We start from the raw sequence: 21,009 nt of genomic DNA on the forward strand, positions 1-21,009 counted from the left end.
AGGAGTCCCTGCTTCGCACAGGAGGCTCAATTCAGTCTTAGACTGAGCCCCCTGTGCTGAAGCAGGGATATCCTGAAAACCTGACCTGTTGGAAGCTCTCGAGTTGGCCACACCTGTACTAGAATGTGACATTCTTTTAGAAAACAGCAGGATTAACAAAGGAGTTATTATTGACAATAATTGGAATGGGAGAGGGTTATTAATAGAAGTAAAACGTTAGATTTGATTGTTTCTCTGTTACAATATAGTCCAACCACATACCTGCTTACATGCAAACACAAGGGTCAGCGTGACAATGGAAAATTGCATGACAAGGTGTTAAATGAGCTCCTGGTGAAAATGATCCTACCTTCATGGTAACTGTTATTACCATAACGGTAAACACCAAAGTGCCGAACGTCCAGTTCCCAAACATCTAGGCAGAAGAAAAGAAAAAAAAATATATATATATTGTATAGGAATATGGAAAAGCTTTAGCTGATTTTAGAAAAAGTTATAATCCCGCTTTCAAAGTGCATAACACAGCAAAGAAATTCGCAGTGCTATGTCCATCAGGAACGCAGAAACAGGAGACATTCATAAGTTTGCTTACTGTAGAGGCACATAGATCGAGTCTAGTGACACATAGGCTGCTCACATCTCGTCTCAATTTAGTATGGTCGTCTCCACATCACCAATTGGTAGTTTGGCAAAAGGCAGTAATATTTTACCTCAGGAGTGCTCAACTCCAGTCCTCAAGCCCCCCCCCCCCCCCCCCCCCCAACAGATCAGGTTTTCAGGATTTCCCAGCTTAGGCACAGGTGGCTCAATCGACGCCTGAGCCTCTGATTGAACCACCTTTGCTGAAGCAGGGACTGATTGAGCCACCTGTACTGAAGCAGGGATATCCTGAAAACCTGGACCCGTTAGGGGGGCTTGAGGACTGGAGTTGAGCATCCCTGCTTGACCTCATTCTAGAAACTAGCGAGCCCCTGTTCACCACCAGTAATGTAACCAAACATGATCTGAATGTTGCCGATTATGTGGCGTTGAAATCTCCAAACGGGTTGTTTGTTTTTTTTGACGCACACAAAGCTAATACTTCTTGGTAGTTGAAAGGGAAAACTATTGGGGGATTAGTCCGCCTCTGTTTGCTGTCTCTCTGCAACTGGTGCCCAGCATAAAAGGAGATCACCCCCTAATACTGGGGAGGCTCCCCAAGCACATACCAGCACCCCTGTGTTAGAGGGTGTGGGGAACATTGATCACAGATGTTTTCTGTTAGAGGGAAATAATGGAATAGTGATAAACAGAAATAAATCTTGGGCAGGTAATTCAGTGCATTAAAAATACTGTATCTGCTGCCATTACCAGAAATAGCTGCAACTTACATTATATTATTATACATTAACAAACAGAATAGCTCGACTTTTTGCACATTGTGGCATGTTTTATTTAAACATGATGGTAGATATGGTAGTACGGGAACTTTTTAAATCACAGTCTTTTCTTGAGACGTGAAAAAACTCTGGGATCCAGAAATCTCATCATAGGAGTCTTTGAACAGGTAACAAAAGTAAATTGTGAGCTTTTAAAAACAGATTCCTCATATTAAATGTACATCGCTCAAACACAGGCAGACCAAAGTAAGGGATGAAATATTGAAAACAACAACCATGTGTGTTTCATGTTGAGCTAATAAAAGTTATCAGAGCGTGCAAGTAACACTGGTTAGAATTTGTGTCACACAGTAAAAAGCCACGGATGAATCCAACCAGCCAAATACCACAAGAGAAATCGAATAAGACTCACAATCTTATTAACCTTTACAGTGCCGGAAGGTGGGGGAGCTAGTGGCAGCAGAGTACCAGACCTTCAGTCACATGATGCTCCCAGGCTTTGGATGCTGGAAACTGAAGTGGAAGGGGCTCCACTTTCGACTGGTTTGGGCTGGCCTCTCCTTCAGAGCAGTCAGCCCAATGAGCCCTTAAAACACAAGCTAGTTCCCATGAAGCATCTGGTACATTATAAGGGACTCTGGCATGCCAGGGCCCATGCCTTACCAGGTACGTCACTAGGGCACTGAAAAGGTTAATATGATATCCACAAAGGTTTACAACTCGCATTTTATTCTTTGGGGACTAAGGGTATCTACAACACAGAAGATTGCAGGACTTTCCAAGAGTAAAATGAATAACAATGCAGCATAGCTCGCAGTTTTTAGCACCGCTTTCCTCTTTCCAGTCAGAGTTAATAGTCAGTGTGTTTGAATGTCATGGATAGAAATATACTCTTTCTATTGTGTTGTAAAACTCCTCACTACAAGTATCAATGCTTCAGACATGTGGCACACTTGTTACCATATTTGCAATGTGATCTTTCCACGTACTGTACACTTTTTTGCACAATAACCAAATGTGAGGTTGTCCGAACGTCTTCAGGTCGAGAGCAGGGAGTATTTAGTAGCCTAATATTGTCAGGGGGCTGCATCACGGACGCTCTGGTAAAGTCCTGTGGCTAAACCAGTTATGTATGTACAGATGTATAATTTATATAGTGTCAACAGTGTACGCATCGCTTTACAAAATAACAATGCAAGGTTAATAAAGTACAAACAATTGGGATAAAAGCAGAAAGTAAATCACACCGTAAGCAGGGGCTCTCGACTCCAGTCCTCAAGAACCCCCAACAGGTCAGGTTTTAAGGATATCCCGTACTGATTGAGTCACATGTGCTGAAGCTGGGATATCCTTAAAACCTGACCTGTTGGGGGGGGGGGGGTCTTGTGAACTCCTTACGCAAGACCAAAGACTTATGATTAGGGACGTCTCTACAGTGCCAACTCCGCTGGCACAACAATACGCAATGTTACCCTTTCACTAAATCTAAATAGTGCTAGTTAATGACATTTGGACCATTCTGCAATAGATGTCTTTTGAAGAAATGAACATTTCTCCTCTTCCTTTAATTATACTCTTACCAGTTGCCTGTTAGGTTTGAAAATCTGACGGCATGCACAGCGTGAAAAGGAGGAAAGGAACAGCAGAGCCAAAAGATCAGAGTACAGCACAGAGATGCACATTCTAAAGCCCCAGCGTTCCGTACACAAAGCCAATGCTGTATACGGTCAATGAACTGGGGAAGCCTTTTTTCTGCTAAGAAAGGGAATGTAAGTACTAAAAAGACCCAACATCTATCAGATATGTATAAACCTTTCAATGTACACTTACAAAGAAACAGAGACCCGCCCCCCCCCCCCCCCCCCCACTACAAATCTTTGCATTGTTGAGTTTTAATTGCCTTGTACAGCAGGTCTCAGAGAACCTTAGACTATTTACATGTTCCACAGCTTTTGCTGGACCAACAGAAAAATGTGTGTGCGTGTGCTTTACAAGACCAACAGGACACATGTTCAGGTGTGAAGTCTCACATCTCTGCCTATTCATCTTCACTCTTGCAGATCGGAGGCAGTGGAATTGAGTGGAAAGTAGTGCATATTTAAACATTGGAAAATGAAAAAGGTGAATATTGCAAAGAGGTAGTTATCATACAGATTTTCTTTAAACCCCCCCCCCCCCCCCCCATGTAAATACGACATAAGAACACTATGCAAAATGATACGGGAATGGGACCACATTAAACTTTTGTTCAGAAAATTACACAATCTGTCCCGGGTATGAACTCTGTCTTTACACTAGACCAGGGGTGTCCAACTCCAGTGCTCAAGGGCTACCAACGGGTCAGGTTTTCAGGATATCCCTGCTTCAGCCAGGTGGCTCAAATCAGTGGCTCAGTCACCTGTGCTCAAGCAGGTTATCATGAAATCCTGACCCGTTGGTAGCCCTTGAGCACTGGGGTTGGACACCCCTGCACCAGACTATCCTGCAGGGACCTGCTTTACGGACGCTGGTTTCTGTCTCAAATATTTACCTCTCACTTGAAAGCATCTTATGCTGGCTGATCCCCACCATATATCATGTCTCTACATTCTACACTAGACACACAAAAAGCAGAACTCTCACCCAGGGTGGCATGCTTTTTTAATAAGCTTCCTGTATGCACAAAGAGAATACAAAGTCAAACAGACAAGGGAAAGAGTAGATCTCAAATGGTTTCTTACCTGGCCATTTCCTAGCAGAGAAGTGTCTTCACCCATAAGAAAGTATGACCCGAAAAAGAAGACAAACGCGTGACCGAAGCCCAAAAGTGTCCAGTAAAGAAATGGTTGGAATCCAAGGAGGGCATTTTTACTAATGTCTCTGTGGAAATTAGAAATGAAGATAATGCAAAGATCACTCCAACGGCAAATAATCAAGCAACCCGTTTACACTCTTCATTGGGCTATATTAAAAGGATCAAATCGGCACAGTGGGTGGAGTATCTCAGCCATCATTTACTGCTGCCTTCTCATTTTTTGGGGCCTATGCAGAGAGCAGCGGTGGAATTAATTGGAGATGTTAATAAATAGTACCTTTTTTGGCGTGATTTTATCTCCATATGCAGAAAGGTCCTAAAACTGCATTTAAAATCATGTCTGCATATGGAGAGTTTCAACCGGCGAGATGCGCGCTGGTGAAACATGTTTTAAAAAAAGCGCGTTTTTTTTTTTTCTTCTCCCTCTGGCCGCCGAGCTCCAGCTTCCTGCCAACTTTTGTTGGCGGCGCTAATTGTTGAATTTTTCTCCATTTTAATGGCGCGATCAGCCGCTAGATGGCGATCGCGCCTTTCTGAATACGGCACTTTTGAAACCTGGCGAGATTTAGGTTCTCGCCACCCGCGCGGCGAGATTTATATATATTTAAAAAATAAAAAATAAAAAACATACTCGCCATTACCTGCCTTTCTAATGTCATATTTCGCCAACAAATGCCGCTAATTCAGTTACCGCAGTGAATATAACAGGTGGCCCTGTATTAACAGTGTGTGTACACACACACACACACAGTTATATTCAGGTGCACTGAAGCTTCACACTAAAGAATATGTCACATTGACTCTGTTGCTGATGGAGATGATACCCACAAACTTAACATCTGCCTTGCCGATAGTGGTGGGGAACACTTTCCCAAATATACACCCAGTGCATAGCTTACATAGATTGAATATATATAGATATATGTAGATACACTGAAGCCCCCCCCAAGTCGCACTCACCGATAGAGACCAGGTTTGGTCTGTAATACATGTGGATGCACATGTTGTTCAAACAGACTGTACATCAGAATGGGTAGGGAGGTGAAACATATATTGTACAAAGTCAGGTACACACTGTCATACAGTGTCTGCAAAAAATACAAAACAGGAAACATTTCAATTAAAAAGAGATCACAATTGGGAGGGGAAAAAATGAGCATTTGAAATCTAATGTTGAGTTCAATAAGATGTTTATCTGGTCATCCCACTTCTTGGTATGCGCTGCATTAATTAACAGTGAGCAATTAAACTAAGTGGTCTGGCTTGGCGAGACGTCGTATGGATAGTTGCCTTGAGAACAGCAAATTACAGTCAATTCTCAATGAACGGTTTGGAAAGTTCTCCGGTTTGAAAGGTTGCTGCATAGTTAAGAAATGTCATCAGCAGTTTCCGCTACATCCTGAGAGAAGTGACTGTCTGCTCAACTAGCTGAATGAATACTTCCTTGTTTGGAACGGACAGCCTGCTCAGCGCCAGTCTTTAAGATCCCCCTCCCTCCCCCAAGAGATCAGGTTTTAAGGATATCCCTTCTTCAGCACCGCACAGGTGGCTCAATCAGTTGAAGACTGAGCCTCTGATTGAGCAACCTGTGATGAAGGAGTATCCATAAACCTGACCGCTTGGGGGGGTTAGAGGTCTTGCATTGAGCACCGATGTGCTAGACCAGGGGTGTGCAAAATGGGGAGCACAAGATTTTTCTTTCTTGGGGCGCGGGAGCTGCAGAAGCCCCACGCTCTTTCCCATGGCATTTAAATTAAGTGCCGGGGAATCGCGTGAAGCCTCTGCATGGTCTCCTACCATGTCTTCGGCGACCCGTCGCCATGGCAACGCGGAGTATTTTCATGTGACGTGACGCGTCGCCATGGCAAGGAGCGTCAAATGACGTCGGAGTTTAGGTGGGGGGGGGGAGAGTTGGCACAGAGTCTGGCAGTCGGGGGGGGACGGGACGACACACGCACCCCTGTGTTAGACAACGGGATATACTTTATATATATTAATCTGGTTTGCGGTGCAGAAAAAAAGTTTGCTTTAAAAAACAAACACGTGTGTGATGTCGCACTTACCTGTTGTGAAAACAAACAAAAGAACTGATACAAAAATTGCGGTGTAATAAAACACACATTCTGAAAAAGACAAAAAGGAACACAATTATATTATTAGTTTGAGAATACGAACCAAACACAGATCTGTTGTATCAGAGAATTATGGAACAAAGAGCAAACCTATTACATAAACCACTTAAGTAAATACTAGTGAATAACACTATAGGGATGAAAAATGATCACACTCTGGGACAGGTGCAGCTGGTAAAAGGGTGTTTCTCAACACCCTTAATTAGAAGTTACAGCACGACTTCCAAAGTGTAAACCCTCCTCTTGTGAGGTAAATATATAGTGCAGATATGTGCACAATAGTGAGAAATAATAGTGGTTATAAAGTGAATGGGCATATATCACTTTATAGCCACTGTGAAAACAAAGAAAAACCTGGCGCCAAAAGTTCATTGGATAATCCTGTACTCCTCAGGGGATCAGCACACTTGCTTGACAGGCCATATAGGGGAAAAAACACAAACAGACACAGATCATAGTGCAACACTGTAGGGTTAAAACAGGTCTACACTAATACACACACTGCACATATAACATAGAGACTCCTAGTGACTATAAAAACTATTTATTAAATAAAAAGAACTATGCCATAAAATGGTTTGGACAAATGAGAACACCGCTGGTCATCCAGATATGAAAAATCAGAGCCCTACTTACAAGCAGCAAGGCAAATACAGGCAATGCAACAAAGAGTCTTCCGGCTGCTGCTGATGTCTTTGCAGAGATGTGATTCCTGCTGCACCGTGACTCTCGTGCTGACTCTCCCTCCAGGGGTTAACAGGAACAGTGGCAGTGTTGGAGGCCTGCTTGTGGGGCTCACAGCTCTCCTCCACGTGAGGCTGCTCTCCTCACTTCCTCCTCCGGTTACACAGGCTGTCTCAGCGTGCCTGCACGCGAGTGTGCACGTGCCCTTAAAGGGACAGTACAAACGTCCTGTATGCCAAGAACTAACGGCTGCAATGGGGCTCAAATGTGACCAAGTGTCCCAAAAAGTCCAATACCAAGCTCAAAGTGACTGTGTCACCTGCCCTACGCGTTTCGTGGATGTTACTCCACTTCCTCAGGGGGTAGCCCCTGAGGAAGTGGAGTAACATCCACGAAACGCGTAGGGCAGGTGACACAGTCACTTTGAGCTTGGTATTGGACTTTTTGGGACACTTGGTCACATTTGAGCCCCATTGCAGCCGTTAGTTCTTGGCATACAGGACGTTTGTACTGTCCCTTTAAGGGCACGTGCACACTCGCGTGCAGGCACGCTGAGACAGCCTGTGTAACCGGAGGAGGAAGTGAGGAGAGCAGCCTCACGTGGAGGAGAGCTGTGAGCCCCACAAGCAGGCCTCCAACACTGCCACTGTTCCTGTTAACCCCTGGAGGGAGAGTCAGCACGAGAGTCACGGTGCAGCAGGAATCACATCTCTGCAAAGACATCAGCAGCAGCCGGAAGACTCTTTGTTGCATTGCCTGTATTTGCCTTGCTGCTTGTAAGTAGGGCTCTGATTTTTCATATCTGGATGACCAGCGGTGTTCTCATTTGTCCAAACCATTTTATGGCATAGTTCTTTTTATTTAATAAATAGTTTTTATAGTCACTAGGAGTCTCTATGTTATATGTGCAGTGTGTGTATTAGTGTAGACCTGTTTTAACCCTACAGTGTTGCACTATGATCTGTGTCTGTTTGTGTTTTTTCCCCTATATGGCCTGTCAAGCAAGTGTGCTGATCCCCTGAGGAGTACAGGATTATCCAATGAACTTTTGGCGCCAGGTTTTTCTTTGTTTTCACTTTCACTTTCTCTGTCAGTACTGACAGTATTACTAGGCAGCCTTTATATATATATATATTTTGCAATTGTCACACTGGTGTTTTAGTCTTTAGCGCTTGTGCACATTTTTTCTTTTTCACTTTATAGCCACTACTATTTCTCACTATTTTGAGAAATCCTTTAACACGTTCAGAAGAAATGATGCGACAAACCATGAAATGACATTACACATTAAAGCAGCAGATCGGATTGAAGCTGGGGGTCTCCGGATCCGGACAGTGTTCATTTCAGCTCCGGGGACCCCCTTCTTCCCGAGATACTTACCTCCATAGGGGGTGCCGGTATCTCTTTTCAGTTTAAATGTCCCGGTCGCCCTGGTCAATGGAAAGCCGCAACGGATGACATCACGGCTTCCTATTGGCCCGAGTGACGTGGGACATTTAATGCCGCCATTATGTTAGGCACATACTTTCTCTGACTGCAGATATACTGGCCTGCTATGGAGGTAAGTGTCTCTGGAAGCAGGGGGTCCCTGGAGCTGAAATGAGCACAGTTCAGCCCCAGAGACTCTCTGCTTAAATACTGCAATTTAAACAATAAAAAAAAATATAATTTTTTTAACGCAACGCAGCCTGTTCTGCTGCTTTAAACTGCCAAGGAATCTGGACTATATTGGTATTTACCTGTTATTTACAGACGGTGCCTGTAAAATTCCTAATGTGCTGCATACTGCTTGCTACACTATTGTGAAGCGCTGAGAGTCCCATTGGGAGAAAAACACTATATGAATAAAGTTATTATTCATCATTACCTAAAACATACCATTCCCACTGGACGTGCACAAGTTGCACTCACAATATACACTTACCTTATAAAAAAAGTACTGTACAAGGGTGGCTATTCTAATGTAGTAGAAGTGGCCATGGACCAAAAGTAATTTTGAGAGGAATTTAAACCTTGCAATTGCATAGTCACTGTTCCGCACGGCTTGTCTGCCTTCTTTTCCCATGATTCCTACAAAAACGTGGTACATTTTTTTTTAAAGAATATATATACACATACACACACCTACATATATTTATATATACAGTCATATTTCATAGCAAGTAAACAAATTACATATGTTTTTATCAAATACATTCACTGTAGTTATATTAATAGTGCAGCATAGGAATATATTGAACAGCAGGAAAAGATATTGTATTACCAAAGAAATGAAAATAAAAACCTACTAAAAAAATGTAAAGGGGACCAGATACACATTGGAAGATATCTTACCTATGCCCACATGAGCTTCTTGTATCATGCTTACATCATTTGCACCATCACCAATGGCTAGCGTGATTGGTTTTTCTGGAGATGTTTTTAACAGTCTTACTACCTACAAAAATAAAGAAGAAAGCAGATTTCTTATGGACCAGATTATTATATATTTTAGGATTCATTAATACCATTGTAAGGATTTTTGTTGGTGCAGTTTAGTTTAAAAGAACATTTATACTTTTCCGACACATTAACACTAGCATTTGTAACCAAATACATGGCTATGTCCTTGGACAGCCAGGAAAACGTAGAAATCTTGTTTTTCTTATTGAAACGTAACTCTGTGTTTGCATACCTTTGCTTTTTGTAGAGGTGCCATTCGACAACAGAGAACCGCAGAGCAGCTTCTGCAGACTTCCATGAACAGCTTCTCGTGTTCCCTGAGTGCGAGAGAAAGGCTGGCTCCATCCACAACCAGCCCATGCTGAATAACATGGTCGTCCTTCAATCTAAACAGCAGAACAACAAGGTGCGGTTATTTAAAGCTGCAGACCAAGCAATGTCCTACTTGTGTGTTTTCTTTAAGTGAAACTTCTTTGCTGGCGCCAACAGGGTTTTCATGGGAAAAAATCCTTGCCTTGTAACGAAATACCGTAACGCGAGTGACGTCAAGGTAATAATAGGCGCGCGCGCCAGTCGTGCTCGCGCCCGTCACCATCACGCTCGTGCACAAAAACACTATGCCAGGCTCGGCGCATTGGTGGTCGAGCTCAACGCACATTGTCATTAATATGCATATGCGTTCCAATGACTGCAGAATACTCTTCTGCAGTCATTTAGTGAACCCGCGAACCGAATCTTCGCCAATCAATCACAGGAGAACTGATCGATCGACAACTTAGCTAATTACTTATTGTGTGGATTGTATTGACGCACATATTAAAAGGAAAAATAAAAATGTAAAAAGAGAACCGGCAGCTTGGACTGCTGCTTTAAAGCTGGATGCAGAGGTGCAGCTGCAAAATAGAGCAGAACAAGTGAAAATCAAGTGCTGTGGTTTATGGCCCAAGCTACTACACAGCAATTTGCAAAATCCCCTGTGCATGTATCCATCCGTTTGTGTGATTATTTTAATGTCTATCAAAAGTCAAGGAAGGTGAAGAGGTTCAAAATATCTGAGAGTGATAATTAAATGCAAAAGTAAAATGTTCTTTTTTAGAAGAGCATTCCGAAAACGGTCAAACTCCATCCTAGTTAAATATATAGTCTACATGCAAAACCTCAAAGTATTTTAAGCATAATGTCTTGGCAACTATTCACTTACCGCCTGGCAAGCTTCCTCAGCTGCTCTGCACATTCATTGTCTGATTTTTGCTGCACAAGTTCAAGAACATTCATAGTTCTGTGAAAATGTCCGCAGGATAAGCTGACGCTCACTGCGGTTTCATGCTTGTCTCCCGTGAGAACCCATACTTTTATTCCTGCCAGTCTGAGAGCTTCAATTGTTTCCTGCACCTTGTCCTGCAGCCTGAAATACAAACCACACCTAACATATTCGTATTAGCACACTATATACACAACAACCACTCAGTATACAACTCATTAACCATTTAGTTTCAAGACGAGATAAACACACATTCCAGGCCACTGTGGCAGTACACAGTCTCTGCACACTCAACAGACTACTTTTAACAAGGAAAGTACTACGGATATAGCCACTTATCAAAATAAAGAAAATCTTCTTTAATGTAATATGCAAATGCTGTGTGTGACTTCAACTAACAATATTTATGGTTCTGAAATGTTGGGTTATCATCAAATCAATAATGATTTGAGATAAAGGTTGGTAAACATGAATGCGCCTGAGTTTATATTATTTGCCAACGTGCTTGTTTTAGACAATGCGGTCGTGCAGTATTCTTACTTGTCTTCAACTCCGGTTGCCCCGAGCAGCTCCAGGTCCCTCTCAATGAGGCTGAATACATCAGCTAAGCGTTCATCCCTATGCTGTAATGCAGCCCTTGCTTCAAACAGCCGCTGATCAATCTCTTGGTATTCTTCTGCAGTGAACCGTCTATAGGCCACGCACAGTATCCTTAGCCCTTTCTAGAACGAACAACAAACGGGATTTGTGAACCCAACCTGAAGCAAGAGCAGATAGCACCATAAACTAAATATACAACTATGGCTGCGGTTATAGTGCCGGCGACGGCGCTCCAAAACAAAACAATTGACTCTGTCGCGAGTGCTTATAGAAAGCGCGACGGAACGACCAAAAGTTTGGAAGCCGGGTAAATTTGATTTTTTCAGAGACTGTGGCCACATGTGACTGTCTCTGAACCAAGTGCGTCGCCAGCACTATAAGCGCGGCCTAAGTGAACTGAAGCGAGCGAGCGTGAGAGACCCGACCCCCCACCCCAAAAAAAGAAGTATTATCTTATACTATACATTTGACCTTTTACAAAACATAGGACTTCTAATGAAATGCTGCTTTAAGGTCCCCGTCTCAAATGGCAGGAAAAATATTTTTATGCTATTTTGTTTCTGATGCCTAAATTATAAGGCTAAAATAACTGCAGATGGTCCAAAGGTTTCAATGTCAGAAATATTGATTTCCCCCCTTGTATTTGTCCAAGACAGCCAATAATGCATACCAATATAGATATTGCTTTTAATTTTAAATATCAAAAACTTACCAAGGCAAATTCATCCACATGAAGTTTAGTTTTATCTATTTCTCCACTTTTTGAGTTGGGGAGGATAGCAGATTCTGCTCCTTTGGTAAAAAGTATCTTCTCTCCTAGAAAGTAAAAAAAAATAATAATAATAATAATAAAAAAGGATCAACAGGACATCCAAAGAATAATAATGTGTACAGCTACAGACAAGGTGGTACTCTTACCAGACTGACTCTCTACAATGACGCTCATTCGACGACGATTTGGATCAAACTCCAACACATGAAGAAGTTTATACCTTAAGAAACACAACATGTTTATTGAGATATAGGTATAGATACTGTACATATATATCTCTCTCTCTCTCTACATATATATATATTTACATATATAGATATATATATATATATATATATATATCAAGCTAATGATGTCAACAACAAAGATTCCCCAATGAATGCACTCGAATCAATAAGTGAGAAATGATGAATGAATTAAAATTACTCTTTACTCAGAAATATAAATGTAAAATAATGTTGTACAGAGGGATATGGTATTAGTATCCATGACCAATCCCTTGTGACATACCAATTCCTATATATAAAATAGAAGAAAAAAGTGCCCATTTAGGGGTTTTTTTATACATTTTCTGATCATTTATTATTATATTATTGCTGTCACACCATACCCAAGCGCAGTCCTTTTCTGTATATATATATATATATATATATATATATATATATATATATATAAAATTATATATATATCACCTTCTACTGAAGATACTGTATATATATATATATATATATTTTTTTTATTTATTATTATTATGTTTTGCTATAGGTGTGTGTGTGTGCGGTGTCTTCCGGTCTATCAAGCCCTTCTCATGGTATCTGCACACACTATCTGCACACATAGTGTGTAATTGTTGAAGTCTATTAAAAGGCAGTGCTAATTTGCTAGTTTAATGTTAAAAAAACAAAAATCCCTGGACAATAGGCCGTAAGACTAAATTTTAATTTCACACTGCTTCAGCATGTAAACGGAATATTAATAAAACACTACCTTTCGACTTTACCAAGACTTTTGATTTCCATTGTTTCTCCGCTTGTGCCAGAAAATACAACACCCATTCTAAGACACCAAATAAAAACAGAATTAGTGGATTACATTTATTAATACGTTTTCAATTCATATGTATTTATTGGCAACACCTATAACAAATTACAGAGCAAAAACAAGAAGAGAAGAGACGACAGACGGTAAAAACACTCCAAAGCATTTGATTTCTGTGGAGTCAACAAAAGTCTAAAAAATGATTCTAAACACATTTGCCAGATTAAAAAATACCAGCGGCCTTCATTTAAAGAAGTTTTCTATTTTTTTTATTTTTACAGGGTGGGAACCCCCTGTTTCCAAAGTATTTACCGGTGAAGTTACCGGGTTTAAATATCTCTGGAGAAATAAAATGACTGCCAAATATCGGGCCAATAGGAAGCTCCAACATCATCAGTTGTGGCTGCCTATTGGATGGCCATTTAACACCCCCTTAAAAAACAGGAAGTAACCCCAATAACATCACCAGTATCTCAGGAACAAATAGTGGGGTTCAGATCCTGTTAAGAAAAAGAGATGTTAGTTAGGGTGGATTGCTCCTTTAACCTATTAATCATGCTGTCGCTATTAGATCTCTTTGGTAGGAGGGACTGCACCTTCATGGATTCTCTCACCTGCTAGACGCTTCAACCAAAGCCTTTTCATCTGGTGAGGAAGCATAGTACTCGAATTGGGTGGATATTCCATTCGCATGCCAAGGACCTTCTCCATTGCCATCCGGTTGGTCACGACTGATTTGCACCGTGTGACACAGGGAGACTGCCTTCAGGAAGAGCTCCTCTTCCCTGCTCTGGTAAAATAAACAAGGAGTTATCCATATTTACTAAGCAGTGTTATGTCATAGGAGACCTTAAAACCCACTCAAGTGAATGGTGCTATGCCAGGGGTAGCCAACTCCAGTCTTCAGGGGCCACCAACAGGTCAGGTTTTCAGGATATCCCGTTGACTGAGCCACCTGTGCTGAAGCAGGGATATCCTTAAAAACCTGACCTGTTGGTGGCCCTTGAGGACTGGAGTTGGCCACTCCTGTGCTTTGCCATAACGCCTTACAAGCCACAATGCACAGGATGATAACTGCACATTCGTATTGAGTGTAGAAATATTCTTTATACAATATACAGCAAAAGTGTCTCTATACTGTCCACCTGTGATCATTTTTAATCAAGTCATCTTCAAATCGTTTCTGAATAAGGGAACATTTCTTTTAACACACGGAACAAAGTCTCACTAGGTTAGTTGTGGTTCCATCAAGGAAATCCTCGGTCACTCCTTCTGGCACCAGCCTGCCATTGATCTCTTGGTATTTATTTCCATTTACTGAGCATTCTCGAAAATGCATCTCATTTTCTGTCAGCGTGCCTGTTTTGTCTGTGAACACATATTCCACCTGCGCAGAGGGGATAACAAGGAGAAGAAAGGTTGACAGGCAGTAAATATATATCTATTAAACCCAGTATCTCAGCTACCAGTTAATAGATTTGTCTAACCAGTAAATAACAAGATCAGTAAAAACAATAAGAATTAGTGTATATTTCTGTAATACCTCCACTAAATGCTTTTGCCTGTTACATATTGTTCTAAAAGTGTAGGAAGACAAATGCAGTGAATATCCCAGTAACAGATGTACTTTATTTTTTAATACAGCACTGCAGGCGTGACAGAGAATTAATTTTGACTGTTCTTTTTTCATAGAGAGCCAGATCCCTCTCTCGCCTACCCCCATTCCCCCCCTCCCTCTATATCTATATATATATATATCACATCTACTTCTTGGATTAGGTTGTCCATTGTAGAGGCTGCATATTTTGCTCAATATCCTGTGTTACATATTCGTATTAATCCACGTATTCTATATCAAACAGGACTTCATTTTTATTTTCATTACACTTCGTTTTCAAGTATATGAACACGTTAATATTTACACTTATTTCTGGATTTAGCACTGTCATTTTAGGTGTGTACACACACACACACACACACACACACACACACCTCCCCCCGCTGGACTACAAATATGGTCGACGGGGTCATCACACCGTCATCACTTTTCCATTGGTCGCCCTGCCGAGCCCTAACCTGTCACCATTTGGTGCATTGGTGTTGAGGCGGGGGGAGTCCCCACGGAGCACTACCAGGGAACCCTCTGGTTTTGGTGCAATGAAAGATAAACGTGGAATGCGGCTGCCAATGTGTTGGGATCTCTGTGGTTGAGCCATGTATAGAGACGAGGGATCTGGGAGGCTTTAGGCCACAGCAATAGGGGTTTTATGAAACTAACACCGTCATTACTTTATTTTGACCTCTGATGCTGTTTAAATCTAGTTATGTCAGATTCTGCTGCCCAAACAACTAAAAACAGCGCAAACAAGTAACCTAGCCCATCAAAAATAAACCTGGCATTTAAATATACCAGTCTCACATTTTAACTTTTACCAAAATAGTTATGTATCCTGGATATACAGCACACTGTTCTGAATATTCAGACTATTTTTATGGCAATCACTATTCAAACACTAATAAAAAGGCAAGCATTATGCTCAGGAAGGTCACACTAAAAAGGCTTGTGTCTTACTCCGGGTCACTGTGATTTCTCTACTTTGTACCAGTGGGAAAACGGTCCAAAAGTTGTAAAGAGCGCATGGAAAGTGTAGTTGGACCCATGGGAATGTAATCATTGCACACAGGAAGAAAACAGGCATGTTAATACAGTTTAGCTGGTGCATGGAACACCTCACTATTGCATCTGAAGGGATTAAATCGCATCAATATGCTAGCTATTATGATTCTTGTGGTTTTCTACGGATGGAAACATCCACTCGCGGGTTTCTAATCACCAATAACCTGGCGCAACCCTGAAACCAGCAAAGCAAGAAGTAATGGTCGCTGTTCAATTTCTAAAACTCCTCCTCCAGCGCAGTCCCACTTTATCCAAATCACTGTTTTTCAACACACTGCCTCTATTTTCTTCCTACCCAAGAGCTTTATAACCTCTAATTACAGCATTCCCCACACTAGAGCAGGGGTGATCAACCAGTCCTAAGGAACCCCCCCCCCCCCCCAACAGGTCAGTTTTTAAGGATATCCTAGCTTCAGCACAGGTGGCTCAATCAGGGACCGATTGAACAACCTGTGATGAAGCAGAGACCGATTGAGCCGCCTTTGCTGGAGCAGGGATCTGTGCTGGAGCAGGAGAGGTAGAGCTGAACCTAGCTATTTTTAGCTCTGGGGACTCCCCGGGTTCCATTTTCGTTACCGATCACACACATACTTTACCTGTCCCAGCTCTTCATTAAGGTCGGAGGTATTAACTTGAGCTCTCTGGTCTGTCTCCTCGTGGTAAAGATCGAGATCCCAGACAATAAAAAACGAGCCAAGGAACTTCTGCATCTCCACCGTCACGTAAAGCGAAATGGGGATGATAAAATTGTACAGGACCAAGAACGCCAGGAAATCGGAAATAAATTTGAGGATCTAGTAACAGGAGAAGAGAAATAATACTTTAGCGCTTCCCACAAATTAATCAGAGGAACAGCACGTCGATATAAACCACTTAAAATAATTGGCAACCTGTCGTTTAGCTCGAATAGAAAAGGCTTCCAGAGCATTTATATATATTAATTGAAATGCCAGTGTAATAACTTGAAGTTTGATTTGACCAATTCACCCAAACGATCCTTTGGAAATTCATGGAAATCTAACAAATTACTATACAAGAAAAAAAATGATTCTTGTTATACGCAAAAAAAAAAAACAAACAAAAAAAAAAAACCTATAATGAAGGCAAATAGTAACAACTTATCCATATATATCCATAACATATCCAATAAAAGGTATGTTACAAGCTTTACCTCTTAGGGTCAGAGTAACCCCATGAAGGACCCCGAGAGGTTGGAAAGCTTGTAACATAACCACTACTTGTTGGTCCAATAAAAAGGTATCATACCCCCTACTCTCTCTCCCTTCTTTGTTCCTAGATGGAAGAAAGGACGAACATGTATACCCATCTTTCTTTCCTTATAATGAAGGCAAACTGAAATGTTGATTCATATACAAGCAGATAAATGAGGGGAGTGGTGTAGGCACAAACACACTAATTAAAGTTCATGTTAATATTATAAATAAGTAATCCTTAGAAATACCTGTGATAACATACAAACCTTACTGCTATTTCTGTCATGTTCAGTTTTTTGGTTGTAATAAGGCTCGTCCCATTTCTCTTCAGCTTGCCATGCATACTTCAGAATTGTGCTCAGAATTGCTTCAAAAAGGAGGATTATCAGGTATATAAGCAGAAAGGTGTTCATGGATCTAAAGAAAAGAACAACAATTATCCACAAAACTTGAAAAGGAGTTTCAAGATGAGTGTGTATTTAAAGCAGCTGCTTTTCCCAGGTTTTTTTATTTTTTAAATAGATGCAGGGGGTCTCCGGAGCGGACCCCCATTAATTACAGCTCTGGGGACCCCCTGCTTCCGGAGATACGTCCCTCCGTAGGGGGTGCTGATAGCTGCTCCACTAGCAGGGATCACGTAATGGCCGCTTTTCAAAGCTCCCGCGCCCTACGGGCCAATAGGAAGCTGTGACGTCATCCGGTGGCGGCTTCCTATTGGCCCACGTGATGCAGGAGCTTTAAACTAGCAGACATACCAGCACCCCCTATGAAGGTAAGTATCTCAGGAAGTAGGGATCACTGAAAATGAAATTAATGGGGGTCAGCTCCGGAGACCCCCTGCTTCAATCCTACGTAAAAAAATGAATAGAGAATACATATATACACATTTTTTTTTTTAAATGGCCACTTGGATTTCTCCTTTAAAAGGGGTATTTTTTATACATCTCACTGCATTATAAATATTGATAAAGGTTGTGAACATATTCATATCCCCAACTATCCCCCCAAAAACCCAGATACATCTGGTTAATTTCTCTTAATATTCCAAGAGACATATTACAGAAATCAGTGCAACCCCCATATATTATTATTGGCTCTGAAAGTATCTCCGTCCCCAAGAGATGGGAGAAAACTTACTTTTCCACAGCAGAGCGTTTTTGGGATTTACTTTTGTAATTTAATGCCATCTTTGCTTCCATCCCAGTGTACACAGCCACACCTCCAATGGTAAAAGGGAAACGCTTGTTACATAGGGGAGAACACGTAACCCCCGCAAACGTCCCCGTGAGGACAAGCTACTCTTGAAAGTTTATTATTAATATGCCAACATCTCACACCAACATATGAGAGCTCTTCAACTAGCTCTCTCAAGGAGCCAGATCGGAAAACATTTTAGCGTAAAAAGGCCGCAAGCTTGTCATGTCATTTTAGATATATTCAAAGACTTACATATACTATAATTAAACATTTTGCAAGCGGTATCTTGTATATTTACATTACTGTAACGTACAAGTGAGTTGCAGTGTGAAAAATTGCACTTAGCTGCCCAAGCAAATAGTATGAAATTAGCAGGAGTAGAGAGCCCAAGGGCCCATATCTAGGCCGCTAGTTAAAGTGTCCTGCAATATACTATATATAACTACAACGATGTAATTAAACAGTTAGTTATAGGGGAGCCAGCAGAGAATAGAACCAGCTAAGAGAAATCAATGGTTGGCTAATAAGTCGGTTTTTTTTATCAGCTTAAGAATGCATGTTTATACACATAATTAGATACAGATGTAGAATTGTAAACCATCAACTTTTAACTTTATCCAACTATTAATAAAAATGGTAGAACGATCGAATGGAAAGTTACTTACCAAAAATTTCCTTTGTGTTTTTTAAACTTGCCCCTCGAAGTAATAAATTTTCTGGCCCAAGAGGTCTGAAACAGTAGAAAAGAAGTTGCATTTACCACTATTGCATAGATATACAGGTTTTTTTTCCCTCCATTCAAGAACCTACAGATAATATGGCATCACTAACTTTCTTCAAGCCACCTTACTGTAGTTTGAGGATCTTTATAACGAAGATTACCAAGTTTTTGGCAATACAGCTCAACCCCCTTATAACGCTGTGCTTGGGGTCCAAAGTATCACATCGCGTTATAAGCGGATCCTGTTTGGATCGTGTTAAAAATAATGTGCAATTATATGCATTGCACAATAAAGTATTTAAGATACCAATAATCGTGTCGTAAAATATTAATAAATACAAAAATACAAAAAAAAAAAACGGATCGCACTATAACGGGGTTGAGCTGTACTACCAATTTTCTGTAATTGTGAAACACTGACGCACACAGATGTCATTTAAACACTGACGCACACAAGCAGCTACGTGGTAAGCAAATGCAATTAATAAACATGCTAAATAATGGTGTTCGATATAACCAAGAGAACAATCATATAAAAACCGTAATAAGAAGCAAAATTTAATTATTTACCTCACAATATCTTCTTCGTGTTGACTCACTGTCATTCTTCCAACAAATCTAAACAGGATGAAAATATTAATATTTTATAGAGTGCATCTGGCATTAATCACTAGAGCAGGGCTGGTCAACTCCAGTACTCCAGGGCCACAAACAGGTCAGGTTTTTTTCTTTTGACAGCCACTTATTGATCCACCTGTGCTGAAGCAGGGATATCCTGAAAACCTGACCTGTTTGTGGCCCTGGAGGACTGGAGTTGCCCCCCCTTGCAGTAGACAATGGGGGGGGGGGGAAGAGGAGGGAGAGGAGAATACCTATAATTAAGGAGTTTCTAGCTTTAAAAAAAAATAAATAAAAAACACGTATGCAATGTTATTTGCTTGTGTTTATTCTACCTTAGACTTCCTTACAATGCCAAAAATGTATGGCAATAGCGATATCAGAAATAGTAATTTTAAAAAAAAGTACCAAATCTTGCACCGCAGTCCAAGACCTGTGCCTATCCCAATCTCTCACACATCAGAGTGTACAAACTGCTATTTAAAGCAGCATTCAAAGCAAAACGTCATTTAAGAAAAAAATAGGTATGGAGCTGGGAGTCTCTGTAGTTCAAACACGTTAATTTCATTCCTGGGGACCCCCTGCTTCCCGAGATAATATCCTCAGTATCTGCTGGTACTTCCTGATTCTTAAATCTCCCCCAACACACATAGGAAGCAGTGAGGGATGATGTCGTGTATTTCTATTGGCTGCCATGCCGAGGGAAATTTAAAACCCTATATTGTTTATCCAGACAGGCATACTACAAGGTGCACCTTCGGAGGTATGTATGTCGGCAAGCAGGAGGTACCTGGAGCTGAAATGAATGAGGTTAATATCCAGAGACCCCCTGCATCCCACGAAGGGGTAGGGGGTGGGAACCCTAAGCGGGACCACACCTTAAAGGAGCATTTGTCACTTTTGTGTTCTATATACCTTCCAATTATCTTGAAACTACAATGTAACCAATTCATTACATCTTAGAAATGTGAGGAGATCAGATATATTGCTGCCCCTTTTAAATCGCTCAGCTACATGTGGTATGTTTAGTATCAGAAAGTGCCGCCGCTACACTAGAACAATCGTTTTTCTTATGTTACCTGTACAGATCTGCTTCCGGTTGCTGACATTCTATAACTGCTATTAGAGCGTCCAGGTTTGTAACTGACTGCAATACCGCCGTTTCTGGAACTGCAACATGGGTCTGAAAAGAGATTTTTTTTAGTATGTTTTATATATGTATGGAAATAATGCACTAGGTCAGGGGTGAACCAACTCCAGTCCCCAAGGGTCAACAATGGGTCAGATTTTCAGGATGTCCCTGCTTCAGCACAGGTGGCTCAGTCAAGGATATTCTTAAAAAAAGATCTGTAGGGGGGAGGGGGTGGGCTTGAGGACTGGAGATGAGCACCACTGCAGAACTACTGCTACTCTCTTGCATGCTTGAAAAGGCATCGAATACTTGAGTCTTCAGGCCCAACATAAGCATGAAGATGTCTGC

General features: G+C 41.3%; 1 protein-coding gene across 9 annotated transcripts in view; it reads right to left on the reverse strand.

The window, feature by feature from the left end:
- The window catches only part of ATP11B (ATPase phospholipid transporting 11B (putative)), a 60,403-nt gene that overhangs the window by 17,524 nt on the left and 21,870 nt on the right, over positions 1–21,009 (reverse strand). For 7 of the 9 annotated variants that reach the window (XM_075570704.1, XM_075570708.1, XM_075570702.1 and 4 more), the window contains exons 7-27: positions 20,609–20,712; positions 19,482–19,529; positions 18,856–18,920; positions 18,131–18,212; positions 17,260–17,410; positions 16,376–16,573; positions 14,331–14,489; positions 13,717–13,892; positions 13,052–13,120; positions 12,211–12,284; positions 12,005–12,108; positions 11,233–11,414; positions 10,633–10,836; positions 9,664–9,817; positions 9,324–9,426; positions 8,914–9,059; positions 6,237–6,296; positions 5,134–5,261; positions 4,100–4,238; positions 2,960–2,983; positions 350–415 (exon numbers count right to left, since the gene is read on the reverse strand). In XM_075570704.1, coding sequence (XP_075426819.1) covers positions 350–415; positions 2,960–2,983; positions 4,100–4,238; positions 5,134–5,261; positions 6,237–6,296; positions 8,914–9,059; positions 9,324–9,426; positions 9,664–9,817; positions 10,633–10,836; positions 11,233–11,414; positions 12,005–12,108; positions 12,211–12,284; positions 13,052–13,120; positions 13,717–13,892; positions 14,331–14,489; positions 16,376–16,573; positions 17,260–17,410; positions 18,131–18,212; positions 18,856–18,920; positions 19,482–19,529; positions 20,609–20,712 — 2,436 coding nt within the window. The remainder of the gene's footprint in view (positions 1–349; positions 416–2,959; positions 2,984–4,099; positions 4,239–5,133; positions 5,262–6,236; positions 6,297–8,913; positions 9,060–9,323; positions 9,427–9,663; positions 9,818–10,632; positions 10,837–11,232; positions 11,415–12,004; positions 12,109–12,210; positions 12,285–13,051; positions 13,121–13,716; positions 13,893–14,330; positions 14,490–16,375; positions 16,574–17,259; positions 17,411–18,130; positions 18,213–18,855; positions 18,921–19,481; positions 19,530–20,608; positions 20,713–21,009) is intronic. The other 2 variants (XM_075570706.1, XM_075570705.1) reach the window with 1 other exon arrangement.

Source organism: Ascaphus truei, chromosome 14, assembly GCF_040206685.1.
Source record: "Ascaphus truei isolate aAscTru1 chromosome 14, aAscTru1.hap1, whole genome shotgun sequence".
Taxonomy (NCBI): Eukaryota; Metazoa; Chordata; class Amphibia; order Anura; family Ascaphidae; genus Ascaphus; species Ascaphus truei.